The sequence below is a fragment of the Monodelphis domestica genome, chromosome X (assembly GCF_027887165.1).
Source record: "Monodelphis domestica isolate mMonDom1 chromosome X, mMonDom1.pri, whole genome shotgun sequence".
Classification (NCBI taxonomy): domain Eukaryota; kingdom Metazoa; phylum Chordata; class Mammalia; order Didelphimorphia; family Didelphidae; genus Monodelphis; species Monodelphis domestica.
In genome coordinates, this window is record NC_077235.1 from 48,439,676 (window position 1) to 48,459,471 (window position 19,796).

General features: G+C 38.8%; 1 protein-coding gene across 8 annotated transcripts in view; it reads right to left on the reverse strand.

The window, feature by feature from the left end:
- The window catches only part of PABIR3 (PABIR family member 3), a 40,136-nt gene that overhangs the window by 20,183 nt on the left and 157 nt on the right, over window positions 1-19,796 (reverse strand). For 3 of the 8 annotated variants that reach the window (XM_007507219.3, XM_001364272.5, XM_056808836.1), the window contains exons 1-8: window positions 16,439-17,831; window positions 13,101-13,179; window positions 8,633-8,689; window positions 3,486-3,529; window positions 3,283-3,337; window positions 1,529-1,618; window positions 1,189-1,277; window positions 107-171 (exon numbers count right to left, since the gene is read on the reverse strand). In XM_007507219.3, the coding sequence (XP_007507281.1) occupies window positions 107-171; window positions 1,189-1,277; window positions 1,529-1,618; window positions 3,283-3,337; window positions 3,486-3,529; window positions 8,633-8,689; window positions 13,101-13,179; window positions 16,439-16,539 (580 nt within the window). In that variant the 5' untranslated portion in view covers window positions 16,540-17,831. The other 5 variants (XM_016426681.2, XM_056808835.1, XM_007507220.2 and 2 more) reach the window with 5 other exon arrangements.

Consider the following 19,796-nt stretch of genomic DNA (forward strand, 5'->3'; position numbering starts at 1 on the left):
TGTAATTGTAAAGTACTATGTAAACGTAAGCTGTTACTTAGACTACATGTTAAAAAAATACAACTTTAAAAATCCCATTTCCACAACTCCCATAGAGACACAGTACCTTTTCTCTTTATGGGTCCCAGCACACTTGGCCTGATACAGTTGATGGGACTCTGACTCCTCCTGCTGATATAATATGAATCATATTTGTCATTACCATGCCTCTCTATGCATAGGTCAACAGTTGTAATCAGAAGTCTACAAGATTCCCAGAGAGAGACTATAACTACTCCCAGAAAGGATTTGAATGACCAGGTCCAGTTGGTACAACTCATTAGACCAGAAAATGTGGTCACAAAATGTAGGTCTCAGAAGCCATGCCCAACCTCTTTCCAATCCTAAGTGCACAGCAGCAGAAGATTCTAATTGTTCTGTCCTAATTCTGGATGAGAATAGGAATAACCTAGTAGGAGATGTACTTCCAACTTCTCTCCAGCCAGGAAAATCTTCCTAAATTTGGACAAACAAATGGAGAGCTAGGCAGTTCAATTTGCGATTCCATCTTAATCCACAGGGCTACTACAGACCCAGATGTAAATAGAGGAAGCATGAGTAATGGCTCGGAATCAGGAAGACTTGAGGGTTCAAATTCTACTTCTAACAGTTATTTGCTAGGGGAGCCAAGTGACTTCAGGCAACTCACCAGGACTTCTCTACTAAACAGGCAACCAACAATCTAGATCTTGGCTATGTACTGGCTCACTCAGATTTGTATTAAATATGATTTTCACATATCCAAAAGCAGCTACAGGATGAGCTTCTGTAGTTTACAAAATCTTGGGACTTGAATTTTCAGTTAGGGTTAGTAGAAGTTAGTAGAATTCCCACATCAGAAATCAGATGCTCATGAAATCATAGACTCTTTGCACATAGGCACATTTATAGGTGGACAGGAGGGTATACTTGCAAAAAGTATTGAGAAAATTCTATTCTGGAGTCAATATATACCAAGGCAGAATCTCATGTGTACAAATATGTATCTATTCAGCTAGATATTCCACAATATGTGAAATGACCACTAAAAAAGGAACATTTTAATTTAGCTATGAGACTACATTACTCACATTTCCTAGGTCCAGAAAAAAGAAACTCATTATTTCATTCAGAATCAATTTAATACTCTCACATATAATGTGAACTTACGTAGCAAATCGTCTAGTTGGGCTAGGAATCGGGCTAGGAGGCATCCCATTGCTGGCAACAAAGGTCTGTAGTGAAGGCGAATAGCACTGCTAAAATAACCAAAATGCAGCAGAGATTTTTAGAAAAGAAGACATGACATGCCACCTTCCAGAACACATTCCCTACAGTAACCGAATATGACTGAAACTAGGGGCACCAAACAGAAGGTTTCCTAAGCTTCAGCTTATCTGCTGTCCCCCCTGGTGGGTGAGCTGGACAGAACACATGCTTAAAAGGTATGTGTTTTCCTGACTCACTGGATGAGTATTAGGGGGCACATGGTCAAGCTTCACTCTCTTACCTTTCCAATTCCTCTGGTGGGTGAAGGGGAAGGAGAAACTGGAATAAAATCAACACGCCTTGGAGAAGATGTCTTCTCTCCATCATCATTCTAGGTAAATGGAACAGTATGCAATTAAATCACTGAGAGTTGAATTGAGATGACAGAAGTGAGGAAATATTGGATTGTGGCTGTTGCTGTTGGGCTGAAGCAGCACTTACTGCTGTTTTTCTGGTTGAAAGAGCCCAGAATTTCCACCACTTCTATGCCATGGCAAGGAACACCAAAATTATTTCCACTGACATAGATGATATCCCTTATGCTGTGGAAGAACTAGTTTTATGGACTTCCAAAAGTTTCCAGTAGCTATACTGCAGCTCCAGCAGAGCTGGCACTGTTCAGTATCAAGGTTAGAAAAAGGGAATATCATCATTCTTCCCTAAATCTGAGTAGAGATGATATTGAAAGTAATATCAAGGGGGGCAGCTGGGTAGCTCAGTGGATTGAGAGCCAGGACTAGAGATGGGAGGTCCTACGTTCAAATCTAACCTCAGACACTTCCCAGCTGTGTGACCCTGGGCAAATCACTTGACCCCCATTGCCTAGCCCTTACTGCTCTTCTGCCTTGGAGCCAATACACAGTATTGACTCCAAGACGGAAGGTAAGGGTTAAAAAAAAGAAAGAAAAAAGAAAGAAAGTAATATCAATTAGAAAATGGCCAATGAGGAAATGGCTGTAACTGGGTACCAGTGGGGAAGCAGGAACAATGGCAGCTAAACACACCCAAAAAAGATAAGCCCTGAAGAATTCGGAATTTGTAACCATACTATTAACTTTGGAGAATCAAGCAAAATTGGACATGTATTCTAAGTGTTCTTTTCTCTTAAATGATGCCTAAAATGACTAGATTCACCTAATTGTTTAAATTTGGCTCTAAGCTAACAGCTCTAAGTTCCAAGAGCACCAAAGCATGGAAATGCCAGGCTGCAAAGGGGTCCTCAAAGTCTATTTGTGTCTAAATAGCTGAACTACTAGAATTGTCAGAGATAACCTCAGAACTCTAGTATTCAGTACATCTAGGAAAAGAAGTACCATCTTCCCGAGAAACATGTTTCTAGTCAGTGGGTTTATTTAAGACTCTGAAAGAGAGGTCAAGCAAGAATCTGAAAAGTCAGCTCTATCCTTACTCGGTTGATCAATCAAGACTACTCTGGAAAACGGCTGATCGTTCAACTACCATAATCTGTACGTAGGAGTTCAATCAGTTCACTAAAAAAATATTTCAACTAAGTTCTAAATCTCTTTCAATTGAAGGGTATATGCTAAAATAATGAGGGACATGTATGCATTATGGATTAAAAAAATTTTTTTTTCCAGGAAATCTACCATCAGTGGTTTTAAAGTCCAATAGTTAACTAATTAAGGAGAGAAAGGGAGAACTTGGATGGTTTTATCATCTAAGAATTTTGAATAGATTTTTTTGAATCCCAGCATTGAAAGCAAAGAGTGCTCCAAAAACAAAGTGGTGGTTTTGTTCCAGGCAGTTATTTATTTTAACCCGACTCTCAGAGAGCAGAGAGTAATCTTATGGCTAAACCACCCAATATTTCTTCTTAAAAGCATTTTAAATTACAGCAAATAGGAAGCACATCTCATTCTAATTTTTACCAATGAGAATTTAAGGTTTTAAAATAAGGAAGCAGAAATAGGGAACAATGACATCTTGGTAAGTACAAACTTTTAAAAATTTCTGCAAAGTTGAAGTATACTTTACCAAGGTAAGAATTTCTTCCCATGTTTGGCTTATCTGCATTGCAGTTTGAATTTCTCTAAGACAAAAAAAAAGAAAAAAAATCATACTTGGCCATGCCAGTTGAGACTTAAAAATTTTTTTAAGATAAAAATAAGATTGTATACAAGCGTACCAGGAAGTAAACACCATCCTAAAACATTTTAATTAAAAAGTAATGTACTCACCGTTCATGCACAGTTTCCCTGTTCAGCATATCCATCCCTTCTTCCTGAAGGATAGAAAAAATAACTAACCTAAATGCAATAAATCTTTACCAGGCTTTATTTAATATTTAATACATCATCTTTTTCTTTACTGTGGTACAGACAAAAAAATCTTTAAACAAGTATTCATGTTTTCATTTAACACTGAGACTTGCAAGAAAATCCCCACTAAAAAGTATCACGGAGGGCTTCTTAAAGGAAGCAAGACACTGGGAACAATATGAACAAAAGCTCTGAGAGGTACAGCACTGGCCCGTCTGGATTTTAAGGTTTGTACTGCCAAGTGGAAAGAAATAAGGTCAAATAGACAAGGTGGAGCCAAATCACGAAGGGCTCTGAATGTCAGATGAGGAGTTTGGGATCTCATTCAGTAGGTAATAGGTAGACAATGGCAGCTTTGATCAAAATAATTATAGTAGCAGGGCAGCTAGGTGTCACAGTGGATAGAGTGCCAGGTGTGGAGTCAGAAAACTCATCTTCCCAAGTTCAAATTTGGCCTTAGATACTTACTAGCTAGGTGAATGTGGGCAAGTCACTTAACCCTATTTATCTCAGTTTCCTCATTTGTAAAATGAACTGGAGAAGAAAATGGGAAACCACTCCAGAATCTTTGCCAAGAATACCTCCAAAGGTTTTAGTTTTGTATGAGTGTGCTCTGACAATAACCAATGTGGAAATGTGTTCTGCATAATAATAAAAATGAAATAAATAAAAGAATACCCTTAATGGGGTTGTGAAGAGTTAGACAAAACTGAAAATATTAGCAATGATGTAGTGTTGGTATGCAAGATGGCTTGGCCAGAGAGACAGGGAAAGGAAAGAACTAGAAGCAGAAAGAATAACTAAAAACTGATAGAGTAATCATAAGGGACATGGCAGTCAGGACAAAAGAATAAATCAGAGGTTGCCAAGAAATAATAGAGGAGATTTTGTGATTGGTTGGATAATGAACTGGATGAAAGCAGAGAAAGAATCACGATGATACCAAGATTCTCAATGTGTGACTGGGAGAGAGTTAATTCCATTACTAATGGAAAATTTGAGAGGAGGAGGAAGTTAATTGGTATCTGAAAACAATGAAGTTAAAAAAAAATCCTTTCACATTGATTGTAACTACTATTATCTGCTTTGATTTACTATTTTAGAACATCTTTCCTCTGATGAGAGGCCCAATTTTTATATTTCGTTCATTCAACAACTGATTTTTTACAGATTCAGTTATGTGGAAAGAGCACTTTGCTAGGTCCTAAGGAGGTTTGGCACAAAGGTGAATACCATGCAATGCCTGATCCTGAGAACTTAAAATCAATAAGGGAAGCACACCAGAACAATTCCTTAAGATATTCCTTTCAGGGGGCAGCTGGGTAGCTCAGTGGATTGAGAGCCAGGCCTAGAGACGGGAGGTCCTAGGTTCAAATCCGGCCTCAGCCACTTCCTAGCTGTGTGACCCTGGGCAAGTCACTTGACCCCCATTGCCTATCCTTACCACTCTTCTGCCTTGGAGCCAATACACAGTATTGACTCCAAGACAGAAGGTAAGGGTTAAAAAAAAAAAAGATATTCCTTTCAGAGTACAAGATTTAAAATCCTTTATGATTAATGCTTAATATACTTGGTGGTATAATATGTATACCACCTTACCTTACAAATTTCCTAGTTGTATATACCAGCTGATCCTCACAGGAGTCTGAGGTAAACAGGACAGCTGTTATCTCCATTATACAGATTAGACAATTGAGGCTCAGAAAGATTAGGTGACTTGCCAAAGGTACCATATATATATGGCAAAGTATAGACTAGAACCCAGGTCTTTTGACTTTAAGTTCAGAGCTTTTACCACTCTGTCACACTGTCACAATTTTCTGGGCTGTTTAAAAAAAGTACACAGCAAAGGCAAAATCCAAAGAAAAGAGTAAAAGGTCCCATTTCGGATGCAATTGTAAAGGGAAAGAAATAGCCATAAAATCTAAGGCTATATAGCATGCTCCTTACCACTGAATTTCTGGAGCGTCTGTCTGCTAATTAGCACAAGTGCTCTCCAAGAGACTGAGTTCATAGAGTCACTTTATATCACTGAGTTGAGGAACCAGAATTGAAAAATGAGAAGGGCCCTTGGAGGGCATTTAGTCTACATGGTACTTGAATTAAGCATCCTCATGCCCAAGAACATGCCTAATAAGTGGCCATCTAAGGAAGGAACTCCTGAAGCAGCCTCTCCCACTTTGAGGCACTTTTCATTGTTAGTTCGGTTTTTCCTAAAGGAAATTTAAATCTGTTTTTTTGGTAGCTTTGACTCACTAGTTCTACTTCTATCTGCTGGGACCCAGTAGAATAAATCCAAATAGCCTCAAGAGTATGATCATGTCTGTGCTCGATTCATTCCCTTCAAAAGTTAAATTACTGTGTTATCTAGGTAAGGTGGGAAAGCCATAAGACCCTGGGATCAGCAGAATTCTCTATCCTTGATCCCATTCTCTTCAGCATCATCACTAATTTGCAATGGAGGAGATGTGGGTGGAATGGGAGGGGCAGATTAATAGAAAAATACTTGTTACCTGAAAAATTGTTTATAATACAAAGCAGCATATTTTAAGGAGGGACATAGACAAACCAAAGCATACCCTAAAAGGGTAACTGAGAATAAAGGAATTTGGAGTCATGTTCTACGACTGAAGGACTAGCGGATCTTTAACCTGGAAAAGGGAAGACTTAAGGGAGAATGTGAATAGCGATCTTCACACATGTGAAGGGCTCAAATGCATTAGAGGGCTTAAATTTAGTCTGCCTGGCTTCAAAGGTTAAAAGTAGGGTGTAGGTTATAGGCAAACTTCAGCTGTTTATTAAAAATTTATATTTTTTTAGTTTCTTTTTTTTTCAGGTAACAAGTACTTTTTTCTATTAATCTGTCCCTCCCATTCCCTCCACATATGAAATTAAAAGGAAAAACCAAAACGAAATTAAGCCCTTATAGCTGCAAAGACTGGGAAAACAAATTTCAACATTAGTCATGCCCCAAAAATGTTGCTTTCTGCATTTGAAGTTCACCACATCTCTCCATCAGGAAGTGAGTACTGTATTTCATCTTCATCTTTCTGGCCTCACAGTTTATTATTTTCAGCTAAGTTTAAAGAAAATTTCTCCGATAGTTATTACTGCCTCATGAGATAATGAGATGAGGTGCTCAAACAGAGGCTAAATGACCACCTATGGGGACTGTTGAATTAGATACCTTCTGAGGTTCCTTCTAAATCCTTCTAGGATTCTTTTTTTTTTTTAAGGAGACAATTTGTAAATGTGTATTTTATACCGATCAAGGAAACAAGTAATAACCAATGAAATTGCGTGTCGGCTGCGGAAGGGTGGGTGGAGGGGAGGGAGGGAAATAATGTGATTATTGTAACCAAGGAAGAATGTTCTAAATTGACTAAATAAACTAATTCAAATGGAAAAAATGTGTATTTTATAATTTCAGTATCATAAATAAAAGGTATGTGGAAGACATAGAGGGGGTATTATGTGGTACATAATATGGAAGGAAAGTATTGTGTTTCATTTCCACTTGAGATGGCCTACCTAATGAAAAGAGATATTCTTCATCCTTGTAATGTTGCTATAAGCAACTTCTAGGAAAGAATAGGTATTAGGGGATACCGCTTCCTCCATACATGTGAATAAATGTACATATGAACAAAAATTTCCTTTTGGAGGAATAATTTACACAAGAAAATTGTTTTCTTTCTTCTAAAAATAAAGTGATATGTTTCTCCAAAGACACTTAAGACATCCAAGTAACAAGACTAGAAGGTTAACATAATGCCTTCTGGGTTTCATTTTCAGAATATAAAGGGGCAAAATTACTCAACAAGCACAATATGGAATGCTATCCTGAATTAAAAATGTTAGCTTCTATGGACAAAAAGAAGTCACAATTAAAGAACAGACATAAAGAAATAAGAAATGGGCAAGTAGGGGAAAAAAGATCAGAAAATTAAGTTGCTGAAAATAAATCCGAATTTTCCCATTAAATCAGTAGCTAGACTGAGAGCTAATATATTTCTGCTTTCCTTCCTCAACTTATCTTTTTTTTGTACTTCTAAAAAGTAACAAACATTGAATATAGATAATAATTTGCTTTAATATTTATATCCCTAGCTATAGATAAAATACTCTTTTCTCAGAGCTTTGATAACTAAGAACACATAACTAATAACATTATATAACATATAATAGATATATTATTTATTACACATTATCATGTTATTATACATAATACACACATATATAATAACTAATAACTGAAAAATGCACGTTTATACTATTTTGAGGGTAGGGCATAGACAAATTCCAGAGAATAAAAAAAAAGGTTCACTTAGACTGCGGTTGTAAGCTATCTTTGTAACTTAAGATATGCTAAGGATATAGTGTACACATCTATCCACACAGAGAGGGCACACCATCATCATGTCCTTTTGGGAGAGGATAGTATAAGAGAAATGCTGGGGGGGTAGGGTAGGGGGGGAGATTTGGTATGCTATCAGGGGTGTGCTAGAGTGGAAGTGAATGAAGTGATACAGTTTGGCAGTCAGCCCCCAAAACTAAATCATTTCTCACAATGAGGTCTTGAGTAATTCTTTCCAAACAATATGCCATAAAATGTGGAATCATACCTTATAGTAAATTCCTGAATTTAGGGTGACAAAGAAACAAACATAACACAAAGGAAGTCCTGTGAACAGTCAAATCATGATTTGTGAATTTAAAAAAGATTTAAAAATGGCATAATCATGGTGTGAGTATGATTATACCTATTTTGTAAATAAAAATGAAGCCTTTCTAACTAACAGTCCTCTGAGTTCTTGGGAGAGAATGGGGTAATATATAAAATAGTTACATTATTTTTTGAAACTAATAATTTCAAAAATTTCTAAAAACTTTTAAAGAAAAAATTTTTTAAACAAACATCACATCTAAACTGAAAATCTAAATTATCAATGATCTTTTATAATAGCATCACCACATAATAGGAATGAAATTAGACCCACTTTACTTTTTAGTGTTAGATTAGACAATACTTTCAAAGCACACCCCCCAAATTTTTTTTGTCTTACCTGTTTTATCTGATGAATCCGGCTACTAGGGATTCGAAGAGGAGAGGATGGTGGCAACTGTAAAACAATAAAGAAATCAAATTTGTTTTTAATATTTCTGCTTAATTCACATTAAAAACAAAAAGTTATACTGATGAGAAGTTTGGAGTTTCCAATACAGCTCAAAGGAACTGTTCACCTGGGAAATATGGGGCAGAAAAGAATGCTATAATATTCATAGAAAAGAGTGATGAAATGAAATGGATGCTGTCTTGGAAGTCGCAGAACCTGAATCTGAATTCAGACTTTGATGGATTTGTGATCTCAGTGTGGGCACTCCTTGCAAGGTACAAATCACAACTTAGGACTTCTCATCCAGAATGTCTCTTATGGGAATTATGATTCAATAGTTTTAAAGAAATAAATGAGAGTATGAAGAAAAATCCAAGATGAGGTAATTCATGCTATATTAGCACAGTGTCTCTGATCCATTTAGGGTTACTTTAGAAAGTTGGTCAAATATGTACCATAGTTATTCAAACGAGGCTCAACTATTTCAGATTTTGTGACAATCCAAGTGGGAGTGTGTGTGTGTGTGTACATTTGTGCAAAACTTAAGTTTATCCTTGCTAAACAAATTCTTTCTTGATAATGCAAATAACATTGAAACAAAATTTCATGAGATATATTTCAACCTCTTAAGAGGCAAAATTGTTTAAGTGTCCTTAAGCACTGCAGGAGGAATATTATTTATATATAAGTGATTGATTAAAAAGCATTCCCATCTACTATTCATTAACTGAAGGATTTTCTACCAGGCCAACACTTAACCAAGTTAGTATTAATATATCTGAAAAAAACAAAACTACATTGCTTCCAAAATACACAGTAATTTTGGTATTTTATTATGGCCAAATTAGCTGAACAAGACCAGCATAACAAAGAAGGTCAAGATTCCAACTAGATAACAAGTGAGGCTGGAGCACTGGGTTGCTCTCACGAGTAGAGACAGGGCTTGGGCTTGCCTGGCCTACTTGGCAAGTCTATGGCCCAGAAGCTGGGAAAGGAGCAGGAAGAAACAAGAACAAGCTCCAGACTGTTGTGAACACGAATCGATAGCTAAAGATGAACTGCACGACTGAATTAAAAATACAAAACATGTTTGAATACAGACTGCAAAGCAATATGCTAGATGCTGAGGGATGCACCAACGTCATTAGGACTTAAGTCTGTACCCTCAAGAAATCTATCTAGTAGAAGGCAGAATTTAAATACAGGTCCTCTAAACTCCAAATTTAGAACTCCTTCCCCACTGTATTACACTGCTTTCTAGTCACCAACAAGATAATTCAAAAAATAAATATTCCCATTGTAGTGCAGAGCACTGTTAGGCAATGATATAATTAAGTTTAGAAGAAAAAATGGTTCTCCTTATCACTGCAGAGCTCGGGGTCATTGAAAGAGAGGGTATACACAAAGGATGAAAATACAAACTAATACAAAATGGGAAAGGTACAAGGCAAGATATGTGAGATCAGAGGGGGAAATAAGGAATGCATGAGGGAAAAATCACAGAAGGCTTCATGGAGGAGTTTGGGCATTAAAGGATTTGATCTAGTTCAACAAACATTTATTCAGAATCAACTAGTACAAAGAAGGCACTGTGCTAGGTTCTGAGGATATGAAACTGGCCAAACTCTTTAAGAAGCTACAATCTAATAGGAGGAAGGACAAATAACCAAGATAGGAGGGAGAACAGGATATGCCAGAGAAAAGATTTTAATAAAGTACTAGGAATTCAACAGAGGGGAAGATGGGTAGGGGGGGCAAGGAAGAGGGAGGGGGGACTGGGAGGTTGGAATTCTAAGCACAATATGGATTGAAGTAGGAAAATAGGTGGACAGAATTAGGGATGACATGTAATACAGTTTGTTGGAAGGGATAATGAAATAAATATATTAAATAATAAAATATAAAGTACTATAAATAGTATCATATAGGCTGTCTCTAAAGTCAAATGGAAAAAGAAAAAAAATAAAGTCAATCAAAAAATTTAAATTGCATGAAGACTTTTGGGATACCCCATAACAGGCTCAAAAAGCAGAATGGAATGTAGTAAGGGTTTAATAAATACTCATTGATGATGACTAAGTTTAGGTCACAGAAAGCCTTGCATGCAAAACTAAGTTTAGACCTATTTGATAGGTTGAAGAGAGATGTGGCCTGATTAGGGCTGGGTATGGATTAGACTAAGAGGTCTGGATGAGGAGCCTGATGGTAAATATGCTTTTGAGAAGTTATGTGGGCCACTGAAAAGAATGCTAAGCTTGGAATCAGAAGAGCTGGGTTCAAACACAATCTCTTACTTACTTCTCTGGCCTGGAACAGGAACAATGTCCCTGAACCTGAACCTCCCATTTAAAAAAGGGAGTAGGTTTATATAAACTAAATCTGTAAGCCTGATAGTGATAGTGAGAAGAAAAGATTTCTGCTTATTAAACATGTCTTTTGGAGATTTCTTCTTCTTCTCCAAAATTGCTGAGACTCAAAGTTGTATCATTTCACATTTTCTCTACCTTTAGAGATAAGTGTTTGGGTATGTGGTTTTCTTTAGTCACTAAATATTAATTCAAATATGTACTTTGTTAAAATGAACACAATCCACATCCATATTGGGATAAAGACTGGGCCTATGATTTAACTTGATATAGAGAACTCCAAGATTCTTATATTGATTCATTAATATAGTAGAATTTGCCTCTGCTAATATAGAGGGGCACCCTTTCTATGACCTGGATTTTATTAATATACTCCACGTGTGGAATTTTTTAAAACCCTTACCTTCTGTCTTAAAATCAATACTGTTTATTGGTTCCAAGGCAGAAGAGTGGTAAGGGCTAGGCCATGGGGGTTGTGACTTGCCCAGGGACAAACACAGCTAGGAAGTGTCTTGAGTCCAGATTTGAACCGAGGACCTCCTGTCTTTAGGCCTGGCTCTTAACCTACTGAACAACCCAGCTGTCCCCACTCCCTGTAATTTTTACTACATAAAATTCATAGATTATAGAATTTTTGAGCAAAAAAAGGACCTTAAATATTTTCAAATTTCACTCTGCTAATATATATAATTTTTTTTTTTGCCTATCCATTCCCGAGTATGACATTTGAATTGTGTTCTTTTGGGGGCTGTCAAAAAGAATGTGGATATCTCTGTGTGAGGTCTTTTCTTCTTGGGAGCTATCTTATCAGGCTCACCACTCTAATTATACAATGAATATTGTATATCTGTGTGTGTGTGTGTGTGTGTGTGTGTGTGTGTGTGTGTGTATAAGAACAATATTTCATCACAACTGTGATTTTTACAAGCTATCAAAGCAAGGGGCTCTAAGCTGGAAAAGCCTCAGGTAAGGGCAGCAAAGGATTCTCTATGTCTGTCTTCTCAGGATTGATCAAGCTAACTTCAAGAAGCCTTAATTACCAGAGATCTTCACCAGGTGACAAATTCTTTTTAGCCATGGCAACTCATGAAGATGTTCTAACTAAGCTGCACAGCAACGGTGTCAAATACAAAAGGATCCCTCTGAGCTACAGAATGACTTCAAAGACTACAAATTACTATTATCTATGTTGGACTGTATCTTTATTTACTTTGTTAAACATTTCCTAATCACATTTTAATTTGTTTTGTAGCACTAGAAAGTTTTGTGACTTTTGACACTTCTGCTGTAGAGGATTTGCAACTGTAGAAGGAATACTCAAACTGATGAAACCAAGAATTCTTGGAGTATGTATGTGCAACATAAAACTAAGCCTAGGAATATTACCAATGTATTAAAAAAAAACAAACTCTTGGGCTTGCTACACTAATGACACCATGTTACATCAAAGTAGATCATTGAGAGGCAAATTGCTATTATGGACAGAGCACCAGACTCTGAGGCAGGAAAACTTGGGTTTGAATTCTGCCTCAAACATTTAGTAGCAGTATGACTCTGGGTAAATCAACTGACCTCTTTGTGCTTTAGTTTCCTCATCTGTAAATTGAGGGGAATTGGACTTGATTTCTTAATGTCCCTTTTAGCTCTAAATTCTACACTGTACAAATTCAGTCTAGAATCACTAATGCATGTTATATACAGGAATTATTTTCAACATTTATTGATATGCCATTAATGTGTACGTGTGTGTATGAACGAAATAAAGATTCCATTAGGCTTAAGCTTAATAGAGAAATATTTTAAAATTGCTACTAAGCTACATATTCAACAAAATTTGCTTTAGAGATGGTATCATATTAAGAAAATACATTCAGCAATAATGACTTTATTTATTTTGGCTTACTGATTTAAAATAATAAATGCTACACTGATAGAAAGAAATTCCATCACAATTGCAGAGAAATAGCAATATATATGTTGATCTTTCCCTAAGTACTGTTAAAGTGGCAGATGTATGGATAATGACAAATAGGCTCTGGGTATTTTCTTACCAGGTTGTGCCGGTTTAAAAATGTAGTGCTGTTCCTTCTGGTTCTTAACATATCAGCCTGGAATATTTGTGAATTATCACTGAAAACAAAACAAAAACATATTTATCAAATATGTTTTAAAGGCCATCATAGATAATTTAAAAAAAAAAAAGTAATTGCTGATCAAACATTTGAGAATTATGTCCCTAAAGTGAACAGCTATTTAGAGACAGAAGTAAATACAAAAATTCAAAGCACATTTAGCATCACAATTAACCAAGTAAGTTTAGATCTGAACCTAAGAATATTTAGAGACCCCCATTAGTTCCATTCCTGATATGAATAACTTCACATTGTTGAAAATTTAGCATTAAATTTCCATCATTTTGAGATGAAGGCCAGAGTATGACTTTCTCCTTTTCATCCAAAGTGAAAAAGCAGGACTCCAAAATGTAAGCCCCAAGTCACCTTTAAGCACTTTTCACTTGAAAGAAAAGGAGCTGAGCACAGTGGACTCCAGAAATGTCCTCTATTTTTGACTTCCCATTCTATTCCATCCATTCCCATAAAAGGGTTATTTGAAAGGAATCATTTTCTAACTTCCTGGACTCAAGTCAGGAAATAGGTGACAAGGATGAAAATAAAATCTTCCAAATTTCTGAGCCATCATAAAATTGAGTTTTCCCTCACTTAAGTTTGAGGTCAATTTGTAGCCTACCAAAGAATTCAAATATAGAAAATGATAACTCAAAAGAAATCTTTAGTTTAGTGACAGGCCTACAAAAGTAGTTAAGTATGTTAATTTCTATATCCTCCTTCCCAAGAGCTCAGGGGTCAGGGAGAAGAGAAATTGCTACCAATAATTTTATTTTGCTAGATTCCAATAATAAAACTAGCCAAGTGGAAAAAAAAAGGAATTATAAAGAACAGAGAACATTAAAAACATCTGTCACTGACTTTTAGGCATATAATCACATATACAGAAGCCTGGAAACTCTATAACCAGATTAATACTTGTCCTAAAGAACTTAAGAAGCACAAACTATCAAATGCTGGTGCAAAGAAGACAGTGGGATTTCTTAAAGAGGCATCATTAAATGAGTTCAGGAAGTTATTTGAAAGAAGTGAAAGGATGTTTTACAAGTACTGAATAAAAAGCTGTCTTGGGCTGGAATGGTATTGAGGAAGGAATGGCAATGAAAAGGGGGAAAAGTGAACGGCATACATAGTGGAACTGAAAGGAGCCTAGGTAAAAATCCAAATTTCCCAGTTGGAAGTCAAAGCTTACAATACCTTCCGGAACTTTGTGGATTAACCTCTGACCAAATCCTGTGTCTATTAAAATAGCACTGTTAGTGTTACTTCATGAACCCTGGACAGGACCTCTAATGGAGGTCCAGCCCTCCTTGTATTTGGGCAGATAATAGTACATTATAATAAGCTTCTATTTGCATAATGCTTTGTGAGCAGAGTCCTCTAAATCACGGAGGGAGGTAGCTAGAGCTCCATTTTTTTTTTTTGAGGTAACTTGGTCCCTTCAGCTTCAAAGCCCTCAGTTTCTCTTGAGCAGAATGTTTTACACGCCCATTTATAAACCAGCTATCTTCAACTTCAGACTATAAATATCTTGCAAAAAGCAAAAAATCTGACAGATGTAACAGTTGATCAATTTTACTCCAATATCTACCTTGTCTCCCAGTTTCTCTGCTTGTCCTCACTCTCTTCCCATGCCATTTTTAATGCTTTGACCATCATTTACGATTTTTTTCATGCTTGAAAAAAGCATTTCTCATCCTCCTAGGGTCTATTTCTTTTCTTCCTTCATGAAACCAAAACCAACCCTGTCATCAGCCCTCAAAGCTCTCTTACATTCATTACTGACCCCAAATAAAAGCTTAAAATTATATCAGAATCCTGTATTTTCACAATACGTTAGCTTCTCAAATATAAACACACACCACAAAGCCCTCATGTTGGCATGGCTGCCCATCCCATCAGCCTATTTAGATAAAATACTCTATGGATTTCAGAGAGGAAAGTGACCTTAGAGTTAGGGGCCTAACCTGGGGTCCATGGGGTCTGTGGATAGATTTCAGGGGGTCCATAAACCTGGATGGGAAAAAAATTACATCTTTATTTTCACTAACATCTAACTCAAACTTAGCATTTCCTTCAATTATCTAAAAACATTACTCTATGAGCATTACAGATTTTACCTGGTTACCAAAGAGGTCTATGACCTTAACATAAAGAAGTTTTAAAATCTTGTCTTAAAAGTCAACTAGTCCAACTCCTTCACACTACAGATGAAGAAACCAAGGCCCAGAGATTAAGTGATTTGTTCAAGATCATGGAGGCAGAAGTGGCAGAGCTGAGATTCTTACTCAGGTCCTATGACTCTAAATTCACTATCTTTTTTTGCTGAACTGCTCCACCTTCCTGCATTACTTTTTCACTTAATTCTCTTGTTTTTTACTAAATAAAGGTCATGCTTTCTTACCTCAAGAAGTTTGGAGTGGATATAGTGCTGAAATCAATAGACAAATAACTTGAATTTAAATCTTAAGGTTTCATTAGCTGTATGCCCTTGGGACTTATAAGTAATTTAATTTCTCTGCATTTCAGTTTCCTTATATGAAAAATAAGGGGAAGTTGGCCCAAATAGTCTCGAAAGTCCCTTCTCAATCTTTAAATTGACTATTTAGGTTACTGTGCATCCTACATGAGCAGGATGTAAGAGCTAAATTAAAAGACTATATCCCAGCATTCAATTCCTGGGCAATTGTAAGTATATATTTTAGCTGCCAATGTCAGAAATGTCTGCTGTCATCTGATATGGGAAGGGTTTACGGTTTCTGCAACGCCTTTTCCAATGGGGGAAAAGTGCCTTTCCACCGTGCCTTGGGAGTTGGGAGTACACATGTACTGGATGGTGTGGAGAAATCGGTATTATCCGATCATGATAAAAAAAAGGAACCCAAGCACAATGGTTGGGCTAGAAAGGGGTTAGAGGTGATGGATAAGTTAGCCAAAATTAGGAAAGGCACCTGCTCCACTTTACAGCAATTAGCCAGTGGCACAGTGCCAGGCACCCCGCCAGTACCGTGTCTATGTCAATCTCAGGGCAAGACAGAGCTCGCCTGGGTTAAGCTTGGGCCAGCCGGTTCTGTTCCCCAGCAGAGGTGAAGGTGAAAGGAAGATAATGGAGGGGGTTTGGGGGGTTCATTTGGAAGAGATGAAAAGATGATGGAGGAGGGGAGGTGGTTGAAGAAACACCTGCTGAAGTGGATGCGGGACGCATGCGCAGAGGCCCCCCCACCATCCTCGGCTGCCTGGCCGCCCAGCTGGCCCTCACTCACCTGAGCCCGTGGATGAGTGGTGCGCTGTTGGACCTCCGCAGGCCAACCCCGTCAGTGCCTGTTGGCAACTCCAGGTCCAGCTCCATCTTCTCCTGAGCCATGGCGGGGGGCGGGTGCCGGGCCTCAGCTCTGAGCTCCCATTCACCTCAGGACGCAGGGGGGTGGAGGGGGGGGGCGGGGACCAGAAGTGGGGAGTGATGGGGCTGGAGGAGGCGGAGGCAATTCTAGACGGCAGGGAGGCTCATGCTGCTGCCAACCCGGGTCGCCCGTGGGCGGGGGCCCGGTTCAAAGCTTCGAGGTCCGCCCAGCAGTAGAGAGCACAGCAGGGGGCTGGGCCCGGCCCGGCGACTCGTTCCCCCATGCTCTGGCCCCGGCCCCGCGCCCAGTTACGGCAGCCCCTTCCTTTTGACCCCAGGGACAAGTTAGGACTCAGCCGCTCAAGGGCCGCTGCTACGGCCGCTCCTCCTTCCGGACCCCCAGAAGCCAGCAACAGAAGGACCGCGGGCCAAACAAAAACTGCAACCTGCCGCCTCCCGAGAGCAGACAGGCAGGGTACGCCCCGCACGCTTACGCCCCCACGTCCGCCCCGACAGCACGGCCTTACGGCGCAAGCGCCGGGCGTCCTGGTTTCCTTCTCCTTCCCCACTAGCTCTGTTTCCGGGGGACGCTTGGAAAACAAGCTCCCTTCTCTTCCTCGCCCCCCCCCCCATATTTGAGCGTCCCGGAGTGATTCTCCGGTGGGTGAGGGGGAGAGAAGCCGGGAAAGGCTCGTCCAACTCGGCAACTACGAATTGGGGTTTTAGGGGCCTAATCAAACTCAAGATACTAGCAGTCTAAGCCAGCAAACTAACCCGACAGAATGTAAAAACCTATATAGCCACAGCGTCAGAGACAGAACTGAAAGTCAAGGGTAAACACTGAACACCGCGAAAACAATAGACAACCCCCAAACCTAGCCAGCCCTCAAGAAGGGATTTTAATTTCCTTCATCATTCTAAAAGAATAGAGGATTAGGCTTGGAGGCACGGAGGTATAGAGGAAAGAGCTAAGGATTTGGAGAAGGACCCGAATTCACCTCCAGAGGGACCTGGGACAAATCACTTTACATCTCTGTAGCCCCGTTTCATCTTTAAAATCAGGATGGAAGTAGATGACTTCCAAGGTCCCTTACTATTCCAAATCAACAATTCTATGAGTCAAGAACAAATAAGTTCACGTCCTCCCTCTTGACACAGAAACTGTGGTAACCTCTTAAATTCTGCCTGATTCGAGGCAGTTTCCCTTTCTCCAAGCTATGATTTGCTGTGATGAAAATAATCCCCACCTGCCCACTCACCCTCAGGGACCAAAAACACAACAATGAATTCTGAAGATAAAATTCTTACAGAGACTTTTTTACCTTCAATCATCTGCAGAGCAATCTTCTTTGCTTACCACCTTCAACGTGCGATTGCAAATAAAGAGCAAAGGCACATTCTGTAACTATATGGAATTCTCCTAATCCAGTGTGTTCTATGATGTCATCCATTTCCTGTTACCTAGGAACAGGACTCCCCAAAGGATATATATAACAACCTCACCGTCCCCTATTATGAGGATTAAGCCCCTTTTGCTTTCCGGCTATTATAATTAAAGGTGCCGCAAATTAAGACCAAAGCTCCATCTCTATTCTAACCTTCCACATCAAGAAAATCCTCAAAGAAACAGAGTGGGAACTTGAACAAATATTGGACAACCTTATCCACAGAAACAACTTTGTTTCCCCTATTGGGGATCCTAATCTATTTTAAACTCTTCACTGATAGGGCCCAAATCCACTAATCATTTAGCAAATATTTATTTTCCATCCAATCTTTCCAAAGATTGGACCACCCAGGGAGGGGATGTGTATGGAGGGAATATAAAAGAAACATATTCTTTCTTCTCCATGGGATCTAAAACACAGAAAGAATATGACAAGAATTACAAACAATGAATTAACACGAGCAAAATAAAGGGTGGCTGTATGGATCCCAAATTTTATCAAAGTAGAGAACTCTTCTGATAGGGCTTACTCCACAAACACAGATCAGAAATTCATCCATAACTTGGTCTAAAGAGAAATCTGAGGCACATCAAACCTAATGGCTTGCGTGTGTCCACGGTGGCACAGCTAGTATGTATCATAAATAGGATTGCTGATTCCAAGGCTGACTGACCTCTTACCTCAAAGTCACACCGTCTTTCAGGCAAATGATATGAGTGCTACAAATTGAAAACAGTGTGGAGGGGTTAAAAGTTATTAAAGTGGGGTGAGAATAATGAAGGGCAAACAGCTTCTTGGAAACAAAGCAGGTAAAATGCAAATCGATATGGGTAATGAACAGTATTTCTGAAAGGAGTGTAGCCAGTTGTCAAGTACCAACAGCATTTTCCCTGATACCTATACAGGAGGCTCAAGGTATTACAGATCTCACAAAACATTACCTGATTTAGAGCTAGAAAGTCAGCAACAGAGCCAGGAATTCAAACCCATCTCCTCAGGCTGAAGTCATACCACTGAATCATAATTATCAAGATCAGCTGTCTTGGCTTCTTCCTGGACATGCTTATTAAGTACTTGTTGGAACTGAATCCCTGCTATTTTTTTTACCGACTTTATAAGTCGCATTTCTTTAGCTTGTGATTGAACCTTTCCCTTACAAACCTGTGATTATCCCCATTTTACAGATGTAGAAACCGAGGCTCTGAGAGGTAAAATAAACTGCCTCGGATCACACAGCTGATAATTTGTGCGAAGCGAGAGTGACTGAGACTTAAGTCCTTCCAATTTCCGTGCCAGTGCTCGATCTACTACACTGGTGCTGCTCTTACTTAAATGAACTGTACTGGTAAAAATAAGGCTGAGTATTTCCACCTGTGCATCTTTTAAAGCGAATTAGGCCAATAAATAGAACGGTCCGAAAATGAGAAATGGGTTAAATTGAAAGAATTTCTAAAAATGCCGTGGAGATAGAGCCATAAGATTTCTGAGATTTTCCCGTTTACTTTATCTCCCTTTTGAAATAGGGCTTTTTACCACCTGAGCAGCTTAAAAAGCTCCACAGATGTTCATTCCAATTCTATTAAAAAAAACAAAACAAAACAAAAGTCAGCCTCCCCACCCACCACTCGAAAGAGAGACCACCAGAACTGCCGGATTTAGGTAATTTTCCTGATTGACCGCGGAGTCTCCGGAAGGTCTCACTGGGGAGGAATAGAGGGGTACTGGGGTCCTTACTCTTTCTCCTCCCATCACTAGCCCGGTCCCCTTCCGGGAAGGAGCTACTCTGATTCCACTAGTCTATTGGTCCCTTTCAAATTCTAGCGCCAGAGCCCA